This window comes from Carettochelys insculpta, chromosome 1 (assembly GCF_033958435.1).
Source record: "Carettochelys insculpta isolate YL-2023 chromosome 1, ASM3395843v1, whole genome shotgun sequence".
Lineage (NCBI taxonomy): Eukaryota > Metazoa > Chordata > Testudines > Carettochelyidae > Carettochelys > Carettochelys insculpta.
In genome coordinates this window covers 162965129-162988739 of record NC_134137.1, presented here as the reverse complement: position 1 = coordinate 162988739, position 23611 = coordinate 162965129, and the positions used below count along the sequence as shown (strand labels likewise).

The window sequence follows — 23611 nt, the reverse complement described above, 5'->3', positions numbered from 1 at the left end:
TGTTTCATGTTAAAATACTGAAATGCCATAATAAAATCTGATTCTGGATTACATTTACTCATTGACAACACAACTCCAGAAGCAGTCATTTTAGCACTCTTCTGGCAATTTTGGTATTCATCACTTTTGTATCGTGAATTTTTATTGATTAAACTGGGTTATCTGATATACGATTTCAACAAACTTTGGGTACAATACTTTTCAAATGAGAACTGACTACTATGGAAATATAATAATTGAATAATTATGTGTAATGCTGAATGTGCATTTGACAGATGTTTATAAAGCAATACTTTGAAGAAAAGTGATACTACAGTATATGAATGTTAATTTAGCTGCTCATCATTTATTTTACTTGCTGATCATGATGCTCCTCCATCTTAGCTGTTTCCCAGGCTGAAGTGTGAATGTAGTTGAAGAAGTCTCGATGTGGCTCTGTTCAAAGCTCAACAGTGTTGAATCATGTGTTTGTTGGAGGGAGTCAAAAAAGTAATTCCATTTTGAGATCTCAGAGCTAGACTTGCATTCTCTGCATGATACTATCATAAGGCTACTAGGCCAGTCCCTACTGGTGTTATTTTTTGTTTGTTTGTTTTATTTTTGGGTGTAGTTTGATTTGTTTGCTCTTTCTTAATATTTGCAATTTTATAAACATTTGTCTTGCCAATTGTGAGTGTTGAATAAAGGATGTGGTCTTAAATTTAGAGCTTAAGTGTGGCCTAGTGATTGAATCAGAAGGCTGGGAATCAGGCTCTGTTCCTAGTTCTGGCACCGAATGATTGTGTGCCATCTGGGCTGTGTCTACAATGCAGGGATTTTTTGATGTCACTTATTTTGACATTCTAATGTGTAAATAAATAATGCTGGAAAATCACATTCACACAGCCAGCATTGCAAAATGGAGCTTTCTCATTTACAGCCACAGTTCATAGCCACAACAATGCAACAAGCTAAGTGGTGAAAGACAATTCTGAGGAAAATTGTATTTGCTTTTTGACATTCCTCAAAATGTTGTGACCTCTGCCTAATTTTAGAATTATTTTGGGGTGAAGTTCAGTGCTGAGATGAATTCTATTATCACCAATCAGTGCTTGAAAGATAACATAGAATGTTTTTTTTTTAACAAACAGAATGACACTAAAACCCTGAATAAGTGGATGGCCGAAGTGGACGCTTTTCTACAGGAAGAGTGGCCTGCACTTGGTGACTCAGAGGCATTGGAAAAACAGCTTGAACAATGTACAGTAAGTAGTCCTTGTGTATTGAATTTTTCTGTGTATGAAGCTAGATTTTTGTTATGTGCAGACCAAAAATTGATCCAAACTTTTCACCTACTTAATCTTTTTGGATTTTGCTTATGCAATAATTATGAAACTGAATTTCCTGGTTTTGAAGGAAATGCAGGAGAAAAGAGGAAGTCTAACATACATATGTTTGTGGCATACCCAGGGTGGACGAAGCAAGGAAGTTTGAAAAATTGTGAGTTTTCTGAAGGAGTGACCTCCTCTCTTTTTCGAAAAAATGCCTGGCACTTGAATGAGTGATACTGCAAATAAAATAAAAATTAATCCTCACATGGTGACAGCATATATTGCCCCCAAGATACCATCCCCTTTATTTTCTTATAACCCTTTCGAGTAGTTTCAGGGTAGAAGGCAGGAATTTGGTGGTGGTTGTCCTTTGCAGTTTAGTAATTTACACTATAGATAGGAAATCTGGCGAAAAAAGTGGTGGACAGCACTAATAACAGAAAAATAAAAATACACAAACTCATGTACATACACACAATGTCAGTAAGGCTACAGGCACAAAATATTTGTCAGCGACACCTGTGTTAAGCCCTTTGATGCTGGCAGTACAAGTACCTTATTAGATACATAGGACATCACTTCAGGGGCTCCTTTGGACACTGGGAAATGGGAGAAACATTTAATAATTCCCTTATTTTTCCACTTAAACTATAGATGTGCATCTGTTTTTACAAACAGGCCTTGTAAATTCCTTAAGTAAGAGTTATTTAGCTCATGAACCTTAAAGGTATTGCTGGATGTGTGTGAAGGGTTTGCAATTGAATTATCAGATATTTGCAAACATTCTCTGCAGGACATGCAAATTCCACAGAGTTAGCAAAGTCATTACGTAGATCACAATCTTAACATTTTTTGGAAATGACTCTCTTATGTTCAGAGGTGCTGAACATGCACATCTATCATTTAAGCCAGTGAACAGAATTTTCCCACGCCGGATTTATTTGGCTCCAATTTTTTAGAAGTTCCACTCGATAAGCCCATGATGCTCTTAAGGTCTTTGAGCTAAAGCTATTTTTAAAAGTCTGTGAGCTACACATAATCTTGGAGCTGCGATATAATTGCAAGAATACTGCACCACTTACAGAGTCTGGAACAAAGATAGGACTTTACAAATGTCAGGGCTCCTTGAATTTGTCTGTTTAATTTACAGAGTTCACAAACTTCTCGTGTGCACTCTGCAATCTGTGCCAAAAGAGCTTCTTATGTAACTGTTATTCACTCACAAGCTATAGATTCTTCTGACTGTGCCATAAGAGTTTGTAAGCATGTGAACTATCCTGTTGTTCTCAGAAAAATTACAAGATCCAGATTGGATCCAGGATTTTTAAAACATGAAATCTTGATGTTTCCATCACAGGGCTTACAAACTCTTCTTGCCATATCCATAGATAAAAGGGGAGATCAGTCTTGTCACTTTTTAATAATGCATATTTGTTCCATGGAATTTACTAAGTCTGTACATACTCCGTCAGCATATGTAAAATTTGGAAAACATAGTTCTTGATTGCATCTTGTTACAAGCTCCTCAGAAACTCACCATGTTTTTAAGTTACTCTGTAAATTTGGTCTAATTCCTCTGCAGTCTAGGGACCTACATTAAGTGTATAAGAATAATTACTCTTGAAGTAAAACACTTAATTTAAAATGTGAAATTGTCATTGCTCTCCAAATTTGTCTTTGCCTTACTGACTCCACCCTGTGAGAAACTCAGCCATCTTTAATTAATTATTCAGACTCTGATCAAATCGTGTCACTGTTCATTGTGTGACAGTTGTGCATTCCGTTCCTTTCTCTTCCATTTCTTTTCTTGGCTCCCACTTGCCAAGCCTTATTTCACACCATGATCCCTTCTTTATTCCCCTTCTTTAAATTATCCAGTATTCAGCAAATTACCTGAATTTACCTTTTTCTCTTTCCTGTCTCTTTTCTGGCTTTTTGTGTCTTTCTGCACAATGTTCCATGTGCTCATTTTGGTATTTTAAGTTCCTGCTTAAGTATCCTTTCATGTCTGTTTCAGTACCTTTCCTGTTTTAACCTTTTCTTTTCCTATCCCTCCTGCTATTTTTGTGTTCATGCCTGTTTTCACACTATGCCATTCACTGAGTATTGCTGTCCTTCACAGGACCAAACATCCTTCTTTTCTTTCTTTAAATGCCTCCTCAAAAAACCTTTTGCCTTTGCCTTGTTGTCACTATTGATTTTCTCTCCCATTCAGTCTATTCCTCGCTTGTCCTAGCAGAGCCTGTAATTAAAAATCATCAGAATATACATGATTTGATTCCTGTGCATGCCTCACTTTTTGTTTTGTTAGGTGCCTGAGACCTACTTCTCTACTGTGGCTCTGCTTTGATTGGTGCAGGAACAGAGAGACATAGAAAAAATAACTTCCTGTCACCTTACAAATCCCAGCCAGTCACTATGAATCCTACTCAGTGACAATACAAAAGTCCAACTGATTAGAGCTGGCTAGAGGCTCAGCTGACTTTTGTGCAAATTACAACAGGCTTGGTACTGATTGAATTTGTATCCAGGTAACTGTAACCCAGCAGCTAAGAACTGCCAGAGGATAGCAACATTCAAACCTCCCCATGAAGTTATAAGATCAGTAGCATACCACCATCCACAGAGGGGTAATTCCTGTGATAGTCCAGAAAGGTGACTTTACAAACCATTTAAACACAAGAGTGGTGCAAAGAGACCAAATCATGCTGAAGAATTGAGACGTATTTCTCCTAAATAGTATGCCATTTAATAATTCTGTATACATATTTTTTACTCTTGCATAAAGAAGCTAATCACATAAACTAATTGAAAGACTGTTCATCCTTCTACCTTGTGTTTTGCATAAATACTGCCTGTTAATTATGATGATTTCAGTGGAGATCTGGACCAAACATACATGGTAACAGACTATTCTATACACTTACTTTACTGGACAGTTTTATAAAACAATAGCATATCCATTATAGAGTCATATTATTGTCATAAACCATCTACTTTCCCTTTAGGCTTTGGTAAATGATATCCAGACAATCCAGCCCAGTTTGAACAGCATTAATGAGGTGGGGAAGAAAATGAAGAATGATGCAGAGCCAGAATTTGCTTCCAGAATACAGACAGAACTAAAAGAACTCAATGTTCAATGGGAACACATTTGCCAACAGGTACTGAGTCTCTTGCTGTAACTGGTTCTCTTTTAATTAACTTTCAGATTTTTCATTGGCGTAATTCCTCCCCCTCTGTGCATATCTAGTAAATGTGAGAGAGAATCTAGACATTTTTGGTTCAAGGTAATGAACCTTTCATTATGCAAAGGTTATCTAGCATGTAGAAATATGCAAAAAGTAGATCTCATTGTGCAATTTTGTCTAGCTGTACACCTTACTACTGATGTAAAATTAGCTTTTTACCATATAGACTTTTTGGGCAAAAATATTTCAGTCTGCCTGCATATAAACTTCTGCATGTAATGAGATTTATTGAATGGTTTCTTTTGCTCTCAATATTCTATTATACTGACTAATTCTCAAGCTCAAGTCTTTCTAGTATTCAGAGTTCAGTAACTTAGGTTTGTAACTGATAGTATACATCCATTAATTAGTCTCAAGTGCCCATAAATGCATGAAGGGTTCATTTGACCTGAAATGACGTGTTTTTGTTTTTTTTTCCTATGCTCATGGTGAACCAGTGATTTTTACCAGTTAGGAAAACACATCAAACAGCTGGGCATGGTTATTACTACTTTATAATGTGACTGCTAGTGATGTTGCCAAGTATAGATAACCCATTGCCGCATATTAGATCATATACTAGTTTTAGATTTAGTCCTGTTAAATCTGGATTATTTTTTTTTTTTTTGCTTACACTTTTGAAATGTAAATATGGGTGCTTGTTTTAAATTGTTGAATTCAAGAGGGTATGAAGTTCTCTACACTCTTCTTAAATGTAATTTTTCTCTTTTACTTTTTTTGTGCACATTAAGAATTGCGTTATTTTAAATCTCTAATTCAGGCATTTACAAATCTTTCTATTTAGGTTGACCATTCAGGAGCTAGTCCCACAAACTGAATAAAGTATTCTGGAACATCATATAAACAGAACCAAAGAAAAATATTAAAAATGATTCATTCTTCTTTATAGAATTTTAATGAATCTGCTTCAGCATTTCTTGGCAGATCAATAATATTGCTTTCTTCTTGTTTACAATGGCAAGACTGTTCAGCTTTACAGATCGCACACTCCAAGAACATGTCAGGTGACACTTTTGATCTGCCAAAAATGCCAATGCTTGCCCATGAATATCTTTCTTGATATAATGCTGTTTTTTTTATTTAAAAAGAGTTTGAAAAATAATTAAACTGTAGTCAGCGACAATCCCAGGATTATTTTTCAGCATTTCTCATTCTGAATAGTTACTATAAATTATACAGATTTCCGTATATACACATATAACTGTAGTTTAACTTAATACAAAACAAAGTAACTCAGGTTTTAAAATTAGATTCTGGCCCAGTATTGCCAGTTGTCATACTTCATTTACCCATGCTGCTGAGAGTGAATTAACAATGCCTTTCTGTCAACTCAGTCACCAGGCGTTTTTCTCCTTGCATGTTGAGAAGAAGAAAAAAACATTGTCTGGTGAATATGACATCTTTTCCATAGAACACAAACCTCCTCTTTGAGGAACTGAACATCCCTGTTTTACTTCTTCTTAGGTATATTTAACCAAAAGAGTAAAATACGTTACTAAGTCTGTCAATTAATAAGGCTGTCAATTAATCACAGTTAACTTATGTCAGTAACAAAAAAAAAAAGTCAGCATTAAAAATCATGATGAATCACAGTTTTAATAGCTGTATTAAGTAACAGAATGCTAATTGAAGTTTATTGCATATTTTGGATGCTTTTCTATATTTTAAATATGCTGATTTCATTTACAACACAGAATACAAAGTGTACAGCACACATTTTATATTATTCTATTACAAATATTTGCATTGTAGAAATGATAAACAAAAGAAAATGTTTTTTTCAGTTCACCGCATAAAAGTACTGTAGTGCAATCTCTTTGTTGTGAAAGCACAATTTACAAATGTAGATTTTTTTTGTTGTAAAATTGCATTCAAACACACAACAATGTCAAACTGTAAAGCGTAACCAATCCATGCAGTACTACTTCTTCAGCCATTCGCTCTGGGAGATAATGCTGCCCACTTCTTATTTACAGTGTCACCTGAAAATGACAACAGGTATTCAATGGACACTTTTGTAGCTGGAATTGCAAAGTATTTACATGTTAGACATGCTAAATATTTTTATTCTCTTTCATGCTTCGTTCACCATTCCAGAGGATATACATCCATAATGATGATTCTCTTAAAAAAAAACGTATTGATTAACTTCATGACTGAAATCCTTGGGGGCAGGGGGAATCTCTCCTTCTGTTTTACTAGCATTTTCCATATATTTCATGTTTTAGCCACCTCAGATGATAACTCAGAACATTTTGTTCATTTTAAGAAAATGCTCACCATAGATTTGACAAAATGCAGGGAAGGAACCAATGTGAAAACTCTAAGGTAGCTTACAGTACTCACCCCAAGATTTAAGAATCTGAAGTGCCTTCCAAAATCTGAGAAGAATCAGGTACGGTTCCAGAAGTGTTGCTTACATGAACAACAGCATGATGTGGAAAGTGCAGAATCTGAACGACCAAATCAGTGTTCTGCTGGTGGCTTCTGACTAAGATGATGAAAATAAATATGCACTGGTCTGCACTGCTTTGGATTGTTACCAAGCAAAACCCATCATCATCATGAATGCATGTCCTCTGGAACGGTGACTGAAGCATGAAGAAGCATATGAATATTTAGCACATCTGGCACATAAATATTTTGTGACACCTGCTACAGCAATGCCAGGAGACATGCCTTTTCATACTTTCAGGTGATAATGTGAACAAGAAGCAGTGAGCATTATGTCCTGCAAATATAAACACATTTTTTTTGATCTGAGCTACTGGCTGAATAAGAAGCAGAACTCAGTGGACTCTTAGGTACTAAAGCTTTCCACTGATTTATTTTTAGTAGAGTTATTTTTTGATATAACTATACTTTTCTAACTTCAGCTTCCATGAGAGAAGAGATAACAGGACAAGAATGAGTATGAGATGAAATGAAAAATACTATTTCTTTTGTATTTTACATTGCAAATATAGAATTTAAATAAATATTTTTCTGTTGTTGTTTAATAGCATGATTCACCACACATTTTTGAACACTTGTCAATCCTGTATGTTGCACAACAGATTTAAACTTGAGGTATATTTTCTAAACTTGCTGCTTACCATCCTCCTCTACAGAAGGAGTCCAGTTGAAAAAACTAAATGCTTACTCTTGCAAAATATAACTCCATTCAGAGGTTTAAAGTAAGTGTTATTTAAAGCCAACAGTTTAAATCTTTTTCATTAAATTGGTAAATATCTGAGGCAGATGAAAAACATTATATTTTTTTCACTCTGTTTAGAGGTTTTGAGCTGAAAATTTTAGGACACTTTATAAAAGTCGAAAATATGTTTATATTCCTTTTATAAATGGGAGAAATTGAGATAAAGGTCATGTAAGTGACTTTTCTCTTGCAGATGGGTTTAATATCTGTAGCGTTAACAAACTTGTAAAAATTACTGCTGTTGTAGTAAGCATCTTTGAAATCTGGAAAGTACTTACTCGGCTCTTTCCCACGGTTCTTTCTCAAAGAGGTCTCTTTCACTAACCTGCCTTGGAGCTTTTAGTTAAATATTTTTATTATGGGAGCTTTAATATAATATATGTAGAACTCATTTTTAATATCTGCATTCTTTAACATCTTGCTTGCTCACAGAAACTCTAGTTAAAGTTCTGCAGGGATAAAAAGTTTCTAGCTTCTTGATCATAAGACTTTTAGTGGGGGTGGATTTTTTATTTTTTTTTATTTTTAATAGCTTGCATGTAGTGTATCTTGACATAATATTTCTCTCCGATATGCTGATGATGATCAAAGTCTTCATTGCCAATGGTCATTCTTAATATCGTAGGCTACACCTACCTGGGTAGCCTCTGTCAACAAAACTAGACTTTTGTCTGCAAAATTCGCTGAGTGTCTACATGCTTAAATTACTCTGCCAAGAGTTTACCAACAAAACCTGGCCCATCCTCAGGCGGTGTTATAACCCTTCCCACACAGGCATAATGTCTCTGTCAATGGTATTCTGTCAACAAAAGTCGCCTTGTGTGGCCCCTTCTGTCCACAGAGCAGTCCTCCATGGCACCATCTTGCTGGCACAGGAAGACTCCCTTCCCACCACAGGCACAGCTCTATGGTCTGTGCATCCAGTCATGTTTAAAGGGGCCGATGGCCCTAGAAGCCACGGCCAGGAAGCTGAGGTCATGGCTGCAGCACATCTGCATGTGGTCACTCCCTGCCAGCCACTTCCAGCAGCCTCTTAAAATGTCACAGGCTGCTGGAGAGCATTCTGGGCCTTCACAGACTGCAGGAGAGGGCTCCCAGGGATCTGCAAGTGGCAGTAGGAAAAGGGCCTTGTCTTGGTCTGAGCATGAGATCTGGGACCTGCTGGCCCTCTGGGCCAATGAATAGGTCCTGCTGGATCCAACCATCAAGTGCTGCAACTAGCCCTGTGGGGGCAGCTGCCCATGAAGCACAAGGAATCAAGTGGCCAGCATGGGTCATGGCCCCCAACCACCACCTTTGAGTGATCCCCACTGTTCAGGTCCCTCCTCCAGTTCAGGTGCCCCCACGTCCTTCCCCTCTTTGTACATAGCCAGGCCCCATTCCTGTATATGTAGTTGTGATGTTTATTATTTACATAATCCCTGCTTATCACAAAGGTTTACATTTGTGCATAACCCCTGCGTACCTCCTTGGTGGATGGTGATCAGTGAGTGGGTGGTGGAAGGGAAGGGTATCATTGGGGAGGACTGTGGGGCTGGGGTGCCCCCTGGAGTTGTCTTGAGGGGAGTCACAGGGGGCCATGGGAAGAGACTGCCTGCAGGGCCTCTCAGATGCCCACCCCATCCACGTGTGCTTTCCTGCTGGGGGCCACGACAGGTTGTTCATAGGGGTCCCCACCCTCTGCTGCCCACCCCTGCAGGAACTCCTCCCCCTTCCGCTCCACTAAGTTGTGGAGGGTGCAAAATGCAGCCACAACTTGGGGGACATTCCATTCCCCCACATCTAGCTGCATTAGGAGGCTGTGGAACCTCCCCTGCAAGCAGCAGAAGACCAGCTCCACGAGGTTTGCTTTGAAAAAGTCCTGTGTGGAGTTCAGGTCCTATGTGTAGGACCTCATCAGTCATGGGAGGAGCAGGTAGGCTGCATTCCTCACAATTCACAGAGGTATCTGAGTGTCACGTGGGGGGATAGCACCCCTGGGCCCCAATGAGGGCTACAGCCCCCTCCCCCACTCTCCTCTTTATCCCTGTCTGCCGAGCCCAACCCCCATTCCCCCTTGCAGCCCGAGGGTGCCTTACTTGCATAAGTACAGCCCCAACATTGGATCTCCCAACACTGAATTGGTGTTCCACAGAGTGATAGCTATCAGGTGTTGCCAGCTTCCACAAAGCTATAGCTTCCCGCTTCTTGAGGGTGAGGATGGGCTGCATGTTAGTGTCCTGTCTGTGGAGGATGGGGGTGAGCAGGTACATAGCTTGAGGAAGGTAGCCTTCCTCATTTGGATGTTCTGAGCCCATGCCTGGTCACCCCACTGCCCCATCACCAGGCAGTCCCACCAGTCGGAGCTGGTGGGGTACCACTAGACCCATCTGGGCCCCTCAAGGGGTGAGGGTGGGCAGGGCACAAGGACACCCTTGGCATACTGCCTGGGCCGCCTCTCAGGATCATCCCACGAGATGTGGTAGAATACATTGATAAGGATGGGCTGTGGGCTGGTGTGCGGGGTCCCTTTAAGAGCGCATGGGCCAGTGATCTCGGAAGGGCTTGACCTCCATGCAGGCTGTGCTTCTGGAGTTAAGGGACCCACTCTGTCAACAGAGCTGATTGGCCATGTAGAGTATATCTGCTGACAAAGCAGATTGCTATAGCAACCCACATTACTTGTAGCTGTGATCTGTCGACACATGTTTTGCCAGGGAAACTCTGCCGACAGTGACACCTGCTGACAGAGGCTGCCTATGTAGATGTAGCCATAATGTCAGTGCTAGCTTTTGAATACACACAAGCAGTACATACAAAATATTTCAAATTGCAGGCATTTAAAAAAAATTGAGGAAAATCAACTAAGATTACTGCATATGGGCACAGTATGACAATCTTTGAAGGTAATGAAGAATTGCCAAAAGTCAATTGTGTGTTCTTTTATAAATCTTACATGGCCACTTGAAAAGTTAATTGTTATGGTGCTGCTGCTAAAGAAGATGCAGCCGTGTGACAAGAAAGATACTTGTGGGGCTTCAGCTTTTTTTTAAAATCAATATGTATTGATTCCTCATTAGCTTCTGTAATGTTTTGCTTTTCTACAATTGTGATGACCTTTATTTTTGTGTGGCAGAATCTTGTATCAAATACCATTTCATGTTTCTTTCTTAAAGGCCTGTGCTAAGAAGGTAGCACTGAAAGGTGGCTTGGATCAGACTGTCAGTCTTCGAAAGGATTTGTCAGAGATGCATGAATGGATAACACAAGCTGAAGAAGAATACCTGGAGAGGGATTTTGAGTATAAAACACCCAGTGAATTACAGAAAGCAGTTGAGGAACTAAAGGTAGAGGACAGACTGACTTGTTTAATTTATGTCTGAAGCTCTTTGAAGCCATCGCTACACACAGTCTGTTTGCTCACTTAAGAGAGTTGCTTTTTATATCTAACTCAAAAATCTCAAAGTGATAGGTAGCTTAAAGTAATTTGTTTCACTTTAGAGTCTGTTGACAGATATTGAAATTTGCACAGTACTCTGTTGCTACAGAGTTTGCTTGAGGTTTTTTTGGTGTTTTTATTACTTTATTGGATTTTGAATTCTTTGCAATTTGAGCATTGATTTAATTAAACAATAATCTCCAAGGACTCTGTTGTTAGCAGTACTTAACAACTAGATAATTAGGGTGAAATCAGTTTGATTGTTTAATTATTACATAAAATAGAGAGAGACTATCATTTAGGGCTTTAGGAGAAACTCCAGAGCATTGAGAGAAGCATCCAGAGCCTCCTGAAAGGTTGTAATAGCAGATAAGTTCTTCCTTTGTGTTGATGAACTGCAGGAGGAATTCCTCTTGAAGCTCCCACTGAGATGGTACAGATCTCCATTGCCCCAACTGAGCCCATAACTGGCAGTCCTGAAAAGGATTATGGGGACGTTTAATTTAGAAATGTGAGTAGTTTTGATAATCCAGTAGGACTGTTCATGTGCTTACCATTAAGCACAAGCCTAAATCTTTGCAGGATCAGTTCTTCCATTTGTAAACGTTTTGGGACAGGGAACTTTTGTCTTACATCTTTGTACAGCACCCAGCACATTAATGATGGAGAATAAATCATGAATCAGAAGTAAAAGTGGCTGCCAATACCAGCCTGTACACAGCCAATGTTAAAACACTGCCACGGCAGCACTCTAAGGACCTTCCTTAGGATGGATGAGGGGGCAAAAGAGGCAGTAATGTAAAGGCACTGCCACAGCAGGACTGCTGCACCCTACCAGCAATGCTGGACGAGGGGAGCAGGAGGCAGAAGGGGCTGGTGTACTCCTGGCCATTATTGCTGGAGTCCTGAGCCCTATAAATTGGAGGCTGGGGCAGCACACATGAGACAGTTCTGAAGGGAGCCCTGGGGGAGGCTTGTCCCAGACCTGTGCCCAGACCCATGCTGCCCGTGTTGAGAAGCTTTTCGCTTTCATTCCTAGTATAAATAAACATTACCCTGCTGTTTTTAGCAATGACAGGGTAACATATAAAAGTACTGATCAGGGCCCTAGTCTGCTGGGAGTCCATATGCACCTAAGGAGAGACCTTACAACTTTGAAAATCTTCAGTCTAATTAAAGTCGTCATAGCTAAAGAGAATAACGCATAATAGAAGAAAAGTGGGAAAAGGTTACAGATGGGGGTAAAAGTAACTTGCTGTTGTGATTAAATAGGCTAACATTGAGGAAAGCCTGCCAGCTAAATACAGTTTAAATGTTTTTAAAACTTCCTGTTAATCTGTGATCCCCTGTGAATGCTTATCATTTTCATTTCTTTCACTTTTTCCACTGCAATCACTGCTCACTTCTTACTGCTTCTTCCTCTAAAACCATGGCTATGCTCATACCCCAAGCTTTTGGTGCTCAGCTGTTACCTTAGGCAGTGCTACTGCAAAAGGGCAGGATTCTCATCCTATGTTCTGAGCTAATTCTGAGGATGAGTGGGATGCTGCAAAAAGCTATAGCTTACATTTCAGATGCAGCTGTGACATCACTGGGGTCCTAAATAGAAGTTTGGATTGCTAAAATTATCTCCCCAACAAGATGTATGTTGTCTCTAAATTGAAGACAAGTTTTCATTGTCCTGTCAAAAATTATATCACTGTGGTTGGGAATTAGTTCCAGGATTCTTCTTTCTTTCAGCCTGGGTAGGCTGAATTTTGACATGATTATCTGTGCTCTGTTTTCTTCTCCCCATGTCAGAACCAAAGTCATGACTATCATTTGCTTCCATTTAACAGAGAGCGAAAGAAGAGGCTACACAGAAAGAGGTGAAGGTGAAGCTGCTCTCAGACTCCGTGAATAATTTTATAGCAAGAGCTCCACCTGCAGCTCATGAGGCGTTAGAAAAGGAACTTGACATATTAATTACGAACTACCAGAGGCTCTGTAGCAGACTAAATGGAAAGTGCAAAACCCTGGAGGTCAGCTGTTTTGTTGGTCTTTAATAGAACAACTACTCAAACTGCAAAATTCAGCTAGAAACTAGCAAAGAGATTAGCAGATAAATTCTTTTGTTACTTTTACTACCATCATGTTAAATAAACTGTGTTTGTAGTAACTTGATGTAAATGTAAATGTTCACCCACGTAATCAAAATAGAAGTTGACTCTATGTAGTCTGGCTCCCTCAGGAGCTGACTGGTGCCAAATCAGAGAATTTGCTGGACCACAGGAGGTCAATATCGTCTGGCGTCATTACCAACACTTCCATTGCTTATTAGGGTCTTAGAAGATATTTAGGGACAAAGTAGAGCTAAATAACAGCGCAGAACACTGCGAACCAGGACTGGTGGCTGTTAGCAAACTTTGTAGAGCCTTATGAAACTTGGCACACCCATAATAAATGGATATCCAGCTAACTAAAATCATGGTGGATCACAGATGTTGCTGAATGAGAGAGGTTTAACCTGGAGTTGATAGAGCCCGATTATATTTTGACAATGTCTGGCTGAACAGCTGAATGTGACCTACCATAGATATTTTAAGGATAGTAAGGTTTATAGAATTTCAGAATGTTTTATTTATAGTCCTTTACTTGAGTGGATATCTGAAGATTATGTAAAAATGGCAGATTTCTAAAGGTATTGAGAAAAAGCATTATTATGATGGGGGCTTAACATTTTAGCATTCTCTTTTAAATTCTACTATCTTGGCAATCCTCAAATATTGCATTCAACGTGGCTTAGAATCAAGTGTTGTGTGTAAAATGTTGTCCAGTTGAAACTGAGGAAAGTAGTGTTGTTTCTTTCCAACATCATCTTATTCACTTTTCAGAAGTGGGTCTGAAAATCACTAACGCATATAACTTTTTCTAGACTAAATCCTTACATGAAAGTTAAATTTACATCTGAAAGGTTTACAGAAAATTGAAAACAAGTACATGCTGTTTAAATAGAATCTAAACTTTTTCAAAATCAGAACTGTGAGGATTCTATTAGAATCAACTTTTTTCACTAGATCCTCCTTTCATGATTTTGTGGTAGCCTTCTGTTAAAGCCACCAAGCACTTGTAAGTGTTTCATACATGCATGTCGCTCTCATACAGTCCAATAAAAGCTAGAATAAAAAAACGTGAGCTTTGAATATAGTCTTTGAAAAATGGCTGGATTGACTTGTTTTTATCCAGTGCGTTTTTGTTAAAAAAGAGGAGCCGGTACTCAGCTGGATCCTCACCTCCCATCCCCAGCCAATCCCATGGCTGGGGCTGCTGAGGTGCCAATACACAGTATCAGCAAGTACCAGCACAAAAAAAACACTGCTCTAATCTATCATCATGCCATCAGTTTGTTTTATAGAGAATGGGACTGAACAGAGGAGGGGACTGACAGAATTGTGAGGCACCTAGGGATGGGGTGCTTCTCTTTGCTCCTGGGAGGGATGGGCTGGGATCATCCAGTCCTCAGCGCTGCCTGAACCATGCCATCCACTGCCTCTCCCAGCCAATCCCTCATGGCACCTGCCTCCAGAAGTGCTTTAAAGGGCCAGGAGCTCCAGCAGCTGCATTTGCCACAGTAGCAGCAGCAACATCTGGAAACCCCAGGACTTTTTGAATCACCGGGCCGTGGGGCAGCTGCCCCTTTTTCCTCTCCTGTTGGTGAACCTGGAACAGAGCCCTTTGAAGGGAGAGGACTTAGAGTGCAGACCTTAGACATTATTTAGTGGGATTAATGCAATGAAAAAGCAGCTTTTTTAATAATTATGATGTTCTATTTAGTGTTCACTTTTTTTTTTTCACCAGGAGGTATGGTCATGTTGGCATGAGCTGTTGTCCTACTTAGATGCAGAAGATAAATGGTTGAATGAGATGGAGCTGAAACTTAGGACAACTGAAAATATCCAAGGAGGTGCAGAAGAAATCTCAGAGGCTTTAGATGTATGTGCTAGCATAACTGACATTGAAGCATATACTGAGTTATACCAACACTGTATTGCCAAACTTTCCCTTACATATGAAAGAAACCATGACTCTGCATAGCTATTTAGAAAGCTACAGCTTAGATGAAAATCACAACGTGCTATTTTATTCAACAAATCTTATTTAATATATATGCATGTTTTAGGCTGGTAATTACCATATAAATGGAATAGAGAAATCCCATGAGAAAATGCTCATTACCCACGTATGTTCTGTGCATTACCCCTTGTAATACTTGATAATAAAACATGGCAAAACCCTCAATAATTTTATAGGAGTCTCTATTTTATCCTTAGGGTCTGATCCTGTCAGTCTTCATTCATAACTTATGAATGTAATGGTCTATCTAAGAATTATCTTTTGATTTGTCTACATTGGGATAAAAAGACCACTGGGTGGTGGCCTGGGTCAGCTGACTTAGCTCATGGGACTTGGTCTGTGGGGCTGTGTAGACATTTGGGATCAGGATAACGTCCTCACTTTGGGACCCTCCACCTTCATGGGCTCTACACAGGAGTCTCTCAACCCTAGAGTCCAAGCCCCACTGTCCTGAGTTCCTGGCTAGCTTCAGTTTTGTTTTCTTTTTATCCCTGTGTAGACATACTCCTCTTGCTGTATCAGAGTGCGAAAAAAATTAATTGGATGGTGACATTGAACTTGGGGCCCAAGCCATTTGGAATTAATTTTAAACACAAGTCATATCTGATGGGAATAAATCCGAGGAGAATGCTGTGCTTTTTATATAATTTTGCTTTTCTATTTCATTTTACACTTTTTTTTATCAAAAAGTGTGGATGTGTTGGCATGAGTCTTACATGGATGAAGAAAATAAGCCGGTGGAATTATTCTTATTATTAAATTTAAGTGCATGGTTAACTGTTTTGCAAGACTTGAGGTGTTAGTTGCTGACATCTGGTTCTGATAAGCATTGTGCAGACTATTTTATGGCATAGTAAGAAATTATTTAACATTTTGTTCTGATGTTTGGACTTCAATTATTTCTGAAATGGGGGGGTTCTTGCACATAAGTGAGAGAAATGAGCGCTCTTCAAACTTTTGTGCTGGTGTGAGAAAAAGGAGAAAAACTCTTTTTTTTTTCCAGTCTTTGGAAAGCTTAATGCAACATCCAGAAGATAACCGCAATCAGATTCGGGAGCTGGCACAGACTTTAACTGATGGTGGTGTCTTGGATGAGTTGATCAATGAGAAACTGGAGAAATTCAATACTCGATGGGAAGAGTTGCGACAGGAGGTATGCTTCAGAGATTTAGCTTTGTTAGTCTGTTCCAGCAAAAACAGCAAAGAGTCTGGTAGCACCTTAAAGACAAACAAATTTATTAGGGCATAACCTGTCGTGAGCAGCAGCCCTCAGATTTCAAAATTCAAGTGTCCTCCCTTGGAAAATATCTGTGGTGAATTTAATATTAAAGAACCTTATTCATCATTCCTTACTCAGGCAAAACTCCAGCTAGGAAGCCAACTGTTATTTCAAAATTAAATGTCAAGTGTAATATTCTTTCACAAGTGTATTTTCTGTTGAGTATGTCATAAAATGGGTACTCATGTCCATAAATAGGTTTGTAGGAAATTTTCAGTTAAGAAAATATGTTTAACATTAGGAGAGTGAAGTTTGTGTATATGACACATTTAATAATGCTTATTTTTGACCTGGAAGTTATACAGTCTGCTTTGGCTGAAACTGGACATTTATTACTAATTCTTTGATAAAACCTACTAAATACATAATGCTTTTTTACTGAGAAGTCTGTTTGGAACACATACTCTCCTCTCTCTCTCTCTCTCTCTCTCTCTCTCTCTCTCTCTGTAAATATATGATGATGATTAATCCTTTGAGCTCCCAGTGGAGCACAGGGTCTCCACAGTCATTCACCATCTCTTGCCATCCTTGGCAATAGTTTTGATTTGATCCCACGTTAAGCCAGTTGTTTTACTTTGTCCAGAAAGCTTCATTACCATGTTTATTCGGCACGTCCCTTTTTCCTCTTTTCCTCTGGATTCCATGCTAATGCTTGTCTTGTGATACATTCCTCTCAGTCTTTACGCAGGATATGGTTTGCCCATTGACATTTTCTTTTCTTGATCTGGACCTCCATTGGCTTCTAGTTTGTTTTGGTCCACTAGGTTTCGTTTGGCATTCTATTGTACCACTTTAACTGGAGAATGTGTCTAAGGCATTTATTGACAAATGTCTGAATTTTCTTACGGAGTATGTTTTAAAATCCTGTTGGTATAATAAATAAAACTCATGCTCTGGGAAATACTCACAATATCATTTCCATTGACACTTTAAAATGTTTTGGGAAAATAACTTTAATTTTCTGAACTAAGGTCCACATGAAATGGGTAATTTAGTTTGAAGGAAAAATATATTTATGAATGTGCTGGGTATGATTGTAATGGTAGCAGTAAAATAAGCAAGTGTTTGAGAGAGATGTTTTTTTTGAAATCAAGAAGTAAGATGAAAAATCTTATGACAGCTGCTGCTGCAGTTTCTTTTCACTGTCTGGCATGAGTACCAATGTAGGATATCTATTTAAAAAAAGTACAGATAATCATAGCTGAGTCACTTTCCAATGCTATCCCAAAGTGCTTATTTATCATTAACAGTTTGACAAGTACCAGAGCTGAATAAATGAAAACTAGTCATATTCTAGGAAGAGAAGAGGTGGCCTAACTTTATTATCCAATTGGACCATGGCCATTATAGTGGGGACTAGCACTGCTGAATTTGGTGCTCTGTGAAGGTAAAATCGTGCGATTATTGAAAAATGCCATTCATTGCTCTTCATTGAATGGACCAACCGTACCTTAAACTAAAGTAAACTAAAAACTTTGGGGTAAAAAATCAATTAAAAGATTTTGAATGTGCTGTACTAAGTCTCAGGTACAACAGAAGAAAATAGGAGAAGCTAGACTGCCTTTGCCATGCAAAGAAAATGAATTTTAACTTGCCAGTATACAGGATGGACTTGTGTTTTATTTGTGAGCTAGACTCTGAGGAGAGTGTGGGCTGATAATAACTTTGGAGATTATGTGTAATCATTTCATGACAGTCCCTCCCTTGGATCCAGATTTAATGCATCCAAGGGTACTGAGGGGATTAGCAGAAGTCATTGCAGAGCCTTTGGCTATTATCATTGAAAACTCATGGAGAATGGGAGAGGTCCTGGATGACTGGAAAAAGGCAAATGTAGTGCACATTTTTCAAAAAGGAAAGGACAATCCAGGGAACTATAGACCGCTAAGCCTTACCTCAGTCCCCAGAAAAATCATAGAAGGGATCCTCAAGGAAACCATTTTGAAGGACTTGGAAGAGGGAAAAGTGATCGAGAGTAGTCAACATGGATTCACCAAGGCAAGTCATGCCTGACCAATCTGATTAGCTTCTACAATGAGGCCCTATGGACATAGGGAAGTCAATGGATGTGATATACCTTGACTTTAGGAAAGCTTTTGATACAGTCTCCCACAATGTTCTTGCCCATAAATTAAGGAAGTATGGATAGACACATGGACTGTAAGATGGCTAGTAATCTGGCTAGACATTCAGGCCCAACGTATAGTGATCAATGGCTCGATATCTGGCTGGTGGTCAGTTTCAAGTGGAGCTCCCCAAAGGTCGGTTCTAGGTCTGGTACTGTTCAACAATTTTATTCATGACCTGGAGGAGGGGATTGATTGCAACCTCAGCAAATTTGCAGATGATCTAGAGAAGTTATTATTCCCCTCTAGTGAGACCACATCTGGAGTATTGCGTCCAGTTCTGAACCCCCCCCCACAATATAGAACGGGTGTGGAAGCAGTGGAGCAGGTTTAGCGGAGGGCAACAAAAATGATTAAGGGGCTTGAGCACATGACCTATGAAGAGAGGCTGAGGGATTTGGGCTTATTTAGTTTGCAGAAAGAAGACTGAGAGGTGATTTGATAGCAGCCTTCAGCTTCCTGAAGGGGCCGTGAGGGTGCTAAAGAGGAAGGAGAGAGGCTGTTCTCAGGAGTGATGGATGGCAGAACAAGGAACAGTGGTCTGAAGTTACAGAGGGGGAGGTATAGGTTGGATATTAGGAAAAACTATTTCACCTGGAGGGTGGTGAAGCTCTGGAATGAGTTATTAAGAGAGGTGGTAGAATCTCTATCACTAGGGCTGGGTCTGTACGAGCCCCTTCCTTTCAAAAGGGGCATGTTAATGAGCAGGTTTGAAATATGCTAATGAGGTGCTACAATGAATATGCAGCGCCTCATTAGCATAATGGCAGCTGCAGCGATTGGAAAGTGCGGCCTTTCAAATTGCGCGTCGCCCGTGGAGATGGGACCTTCAGAAAGGACCCCCCCCCAGTTTTTGAAAGCCCTTCTTCCAATCATCAGCTGCACTTTCCAATCGTCGAGGCCGCCATTATGCTAATGAGGTGCTGTATATTCATTGCAGTGCCTTATTAGCATCTTTTGAACCCGCTCATTAACATGCCCCTTTCAAAAGGAAGGGGCTCGTGTAGACACAGGGTAGAGGATTTTAAGTCTCGGCTTGTCAAAGTCCTGGCTTGGATGATTTAGTTGGGATTGTTCCTGACTTAGGCAGGGGGCTGGACTCAATGATCTCCTAAGTTCCCTTCCAGCCCTAGGATTCTGTGATTGGGAACTGATTCATGACTGGTGTGGCACTTTGGAAGCCAGCCAGATGCTAGATGTGGATGTGCCCAAGTGGGTTTCTGCTGAGCTGCACGTGGGGGCAGGGAGCCTCTCTGTGCTGGTGTCTCTGGCTCCAGAGTGGCAGTTGTTGCTGTTGCTGTGCTGAACAAGCATTTAGACTGTCTTGAGTGCTTGCCTTAAGGAGACAGTGCACTGAAACACTTACTGAGGCACACACATGCTCCCCCCCCAATATTGCTAACATCTTTCTCTCCTCCCACCCACACAAACTGCCAATACACATACAATTCCCTCACCCTTTCCCTCCAGCACACACTGCCACACTCATTCACACTCTGACATCAGTCTCCTGTGCATTTTTGTTTGTATATATTTTCCTTATCCTTTGTAGGATAAAAGCATGTTTAAATGTTCATTGTTAAAAAAATAAATGTGCGTCCACCAGATGTATAGCACCACCCGTCCACTTTTCTTTCTAGTCCCCATCAGCTCCCCACTCCTGAGACAGAAGTGCAGCTGTTCCTAGGTGCAGCCGTAAGGGAGGATCAGCCTTGATGTCCCTGCTTTCCAAAACAAGTCCAGCGTATATTCAGTACCCTCAGCAAATCTCAGAGCCCCCTAACTCATATGAGGGTTTAGGATGCAATCCTCTTGTCTACACCAGAGTCTGCAACACACCCTTTTTATGTGTGGTGTGAGATCCCTCCAGCTGGTCCCATGTTTGGGTCTATCAAGAATCTGGCTGCCTTTAATCCCAAACCCTGCACTAGACCTAGGAAAAGTTCTGAGTGATGGGGAGAGTCACCTTATCAGATCACAATCCCTTACCAAGCCACATGCCAGCAGAAGAGCCCACAGTAGCTGGTCCAGTTTGGCAGTGAGGGAAACATTTCTTGCCTGCCTTACAAAAGACAAATGGCTGACCATGAGCTGCATGGTGCTGCCTCACTTTTGTGAATCCAGAATGGGTGCTGCCTCTGGTTGCTTGGTCTGGGTGTGGCAATATTTTCCAGGAAGTTAATTTGGCTCTTTCTGCTTCTTTCAAAAGCAAACAAGTTCTCTTTTACTAATTTCTGTTGCCTGGGTGAAAATTTCTCTCCAATCATGAGGGATCATGGGGAAGTGAATATGGAGATAACGTCCACACCTGCACAAAGATCCCTGCTAGTCCCACAAAGCTTTCCACTTTCCCCGATGTTCAGACCAAGAAGTCATTTATATGATAGGGAAGTTTTCTTTCCCATTTATTTTAGCAAAAAACATATTTTATGACTTGCAGTCTGTTTATACATGTGTTTCTTAGTAGGAACAGATACCAACTGTCCTTTTTATTATCTTTTCTGAGTTATGTAATTTCTGTATGATTCCAGGCCTATTCCCTAGGGATCTGGCTGTACATTCTTCAGCTGCTACATCATAGCTCAGAAGACAAAATTGCTAGTGTTCTGAGAGTTATCGGTGAAGGAAGTAGTGTCTTCCAGTTATCTTACTAGGATGCAGGGGGAGATAGTATTATGTCTTCATAATCTTAAATCATGAATATTAAATCAATTTTTCATGACAGTTGTAGGGATTTGACAATTTGCTTATGAAGATATTATATGAAATGTCTGACTTCCAAATAGGGTCTTGATGAATCTGTAGATAAGACACATGAAAAAATGAGACTGCAATACTAATAATTTGGTTTTAAGTAAAAAGGAAAAATTTTGCAGAAGTGTTACATTTGCTGTCAACTTCTAGTCTTTCTGTATTGCTCTATCAAGCTTCATCTTCCTGATTAAAGCTGGAAGGTCTCAGGTGTAACAATATGAATAACAAGTGTGATACCTATAGTTTATTAGGTGAGCTTTCGTGGGACAGACCCACTTCTTCAGACTATAGCCAGACCAGAACAGACTCAATATTTAAGGCACAGAGAACCAAAAACAGTCAGCAAGGAGGACAAATCAGAAAAAGATAATCAAGGTGAGCAAATCAGAGAGTGGAGGTGTGGGGAGGAAGGTCAAGAATTAGACTGAGCCAAGTATGCAGACGAGCCCCTATAGTGACTCAGCAACGAAGGGTCCTGTGGCACCTTATAGACTAAGAGAGAAGTTTTGAGCATGAGCTTTCGTGAGCACAGACTCACTTCATCCGATGCTGATCTTGGAATTTGCAGGGCCAGGTATAAATAAGCCAGAGCAAGGGTGGGGATAACAAGGTTAGCTCAGTCAGCAAGGGTGAGGCTTACGACTAGCAGTTGATCTGGAGGTGTGAACACCAAGGGAGGGGAAGCTGCTTGTATATTTAGCCAGCCATTCACAGTCTTTGTTTAAGCCAGAGCTGAGAGCATCGAATTTGCAGATGAATTGTAGCTCAGAAATTTCTCTTTGGAGTCTGGTCCTGAAATTTCTTTGCTGTAGGATAGCTACTTTTAAGTCTGCTACTGTGTGGCCTGGGAGATTGAAGTGCTCTCCTACGGGTTTTTGTATATTGCCATTTCTGATATCTGATTTGTGTACGTTTATTCTTTTACATAGAGACTGTCCAGTTTGTCCGATGTATATAGCAGAGGGGCATTGCTGGCACATGATGGCATAAATTATATTGGTAGATGTGCAGCTGAATGAGCCCACGATGGTGTGGCTGATCTGGTTAGGTCCTGTAATGGTGTTGCTGGTGTAGATATGTGGGCAGAGATGGCAACGAGGTTTGTTGCATGGATGGGTCCCTGAGTTAGAGTGACTGTGGTGTGGTGTATAGTTGCTGGTTAGGATTTGCTCCAGGTTGGCAGGTTGTCTGTGGGCAATGATAGGTCTGCCTCCCAAGGCCTGTGAAAGTGGGGGATCATTGTCCAGGATGGGTTATAAATCCCTGATGATGCGCTGTAGAGGTTTTAGCTGAGGACTGTAGGTGATGGCTAGTGGTGTTCTGTTGGTTTCTCTCTTGGGCTTGTCCTGTAGGTCCTGTAGTAAGAGGCTTCGTGGCACACGTCTGACTCTGTTGATCTGTTTTTTCACTTCCTCAGGTGGGTATTGCAGTTTCAAGAATGCTTGGTAGAGATCCTGTAGGTGTTTGTCTCTGTCAGAGGGGTTGGAGCAAATGCAGTTATATCTTAGTGCTTGGCTGTAGACAATGGGTCGTGTGGTGTGTCTGGGATGAAAGCTGGAGGCAAGAAGGTAGGTGCAGCAGTCAGTGGGTTTACGGTACAGGGTGGTATTGATATGACCATCGTGTATTAGCACCGTGGTGTCCAGGAAGTGGATCTCCTGTGTGGACTGTTCCAGGCTGAGGTTGATGTTGGGGTGAAAGTTGTTGAAGTCCCGGTGGAATTCCTCCAGAGTCTCCTTTCCATGGGTCCAGATGATGAAGATGTCATCAATGTAACATAAGTAGAGACGGGGTGTTAGTGGACGAGAGCTAAGGAAGCGCTGTTCCAGGTCAGCCATGGAAATATTGCCATATTGAGGGGCCATGCAGGTACCCATAGCTGTGCCACTGATTTGAAGGTATATATCGTCGCCAAATCTGAAATAGTCGTGTGTTAGGATAAAGTTACAGAGCTCAGCCATCAGATGTGCTGTAGCATCATCAGGGATACTGTTCCGGACAGCGTTTATTCCATCTTTGTGTGGGATGTTGGTATAGAGAGCCTCTACATCCATGGTGGCTAGGATAGTGTTTTCTGGTAGGTCATCAAAGTCGTGCAGTTTTCCCAGGAAGTCAGTGGTGTCTCGGAGATAGCTGGGAATGCTAGTGGCATAGGGTCTGAGGA

The 23611-nt window shown here is 40.4% G+C and overlaps 1 protein-coding gene across 11 annotated transcripts in view; it reads left to right on the top strand.

Annotated features, from left to right (window-relative positions):
* DMD (dystrophin) overlaps positions 1-23611 on the top strand; it is a 2199436-nt gene that overhangs the window by 931408 nt on the left and 1244417 nt on the right. For all 11 annotated transcript variants that reach the window (XM_074994601.1, XM_074994607.1, XM_074994584.1 and 8 more), the window contains 6 exons: positions 1131-1244; positions 4319-4474; positions 10913-11083; positions 13014-13196; positions 15013-15147; positions 16292-16441. In XM_074994601.1, the coding sequence (XP_074850702.1) occupies positions 1131-1244; positions 4319-4474; positions 10913-11083; positions 13014-13196; positions 15013-15147; positions 16292-16441 (909 nt within the window). The remainder of the gene's footprint in view (positions 1-1130; positions 1245-4318; positions 4475-10912; positions 11084-13013; positions 13197-15012; positions 15148-16291; positions 16442-23611) is intronic.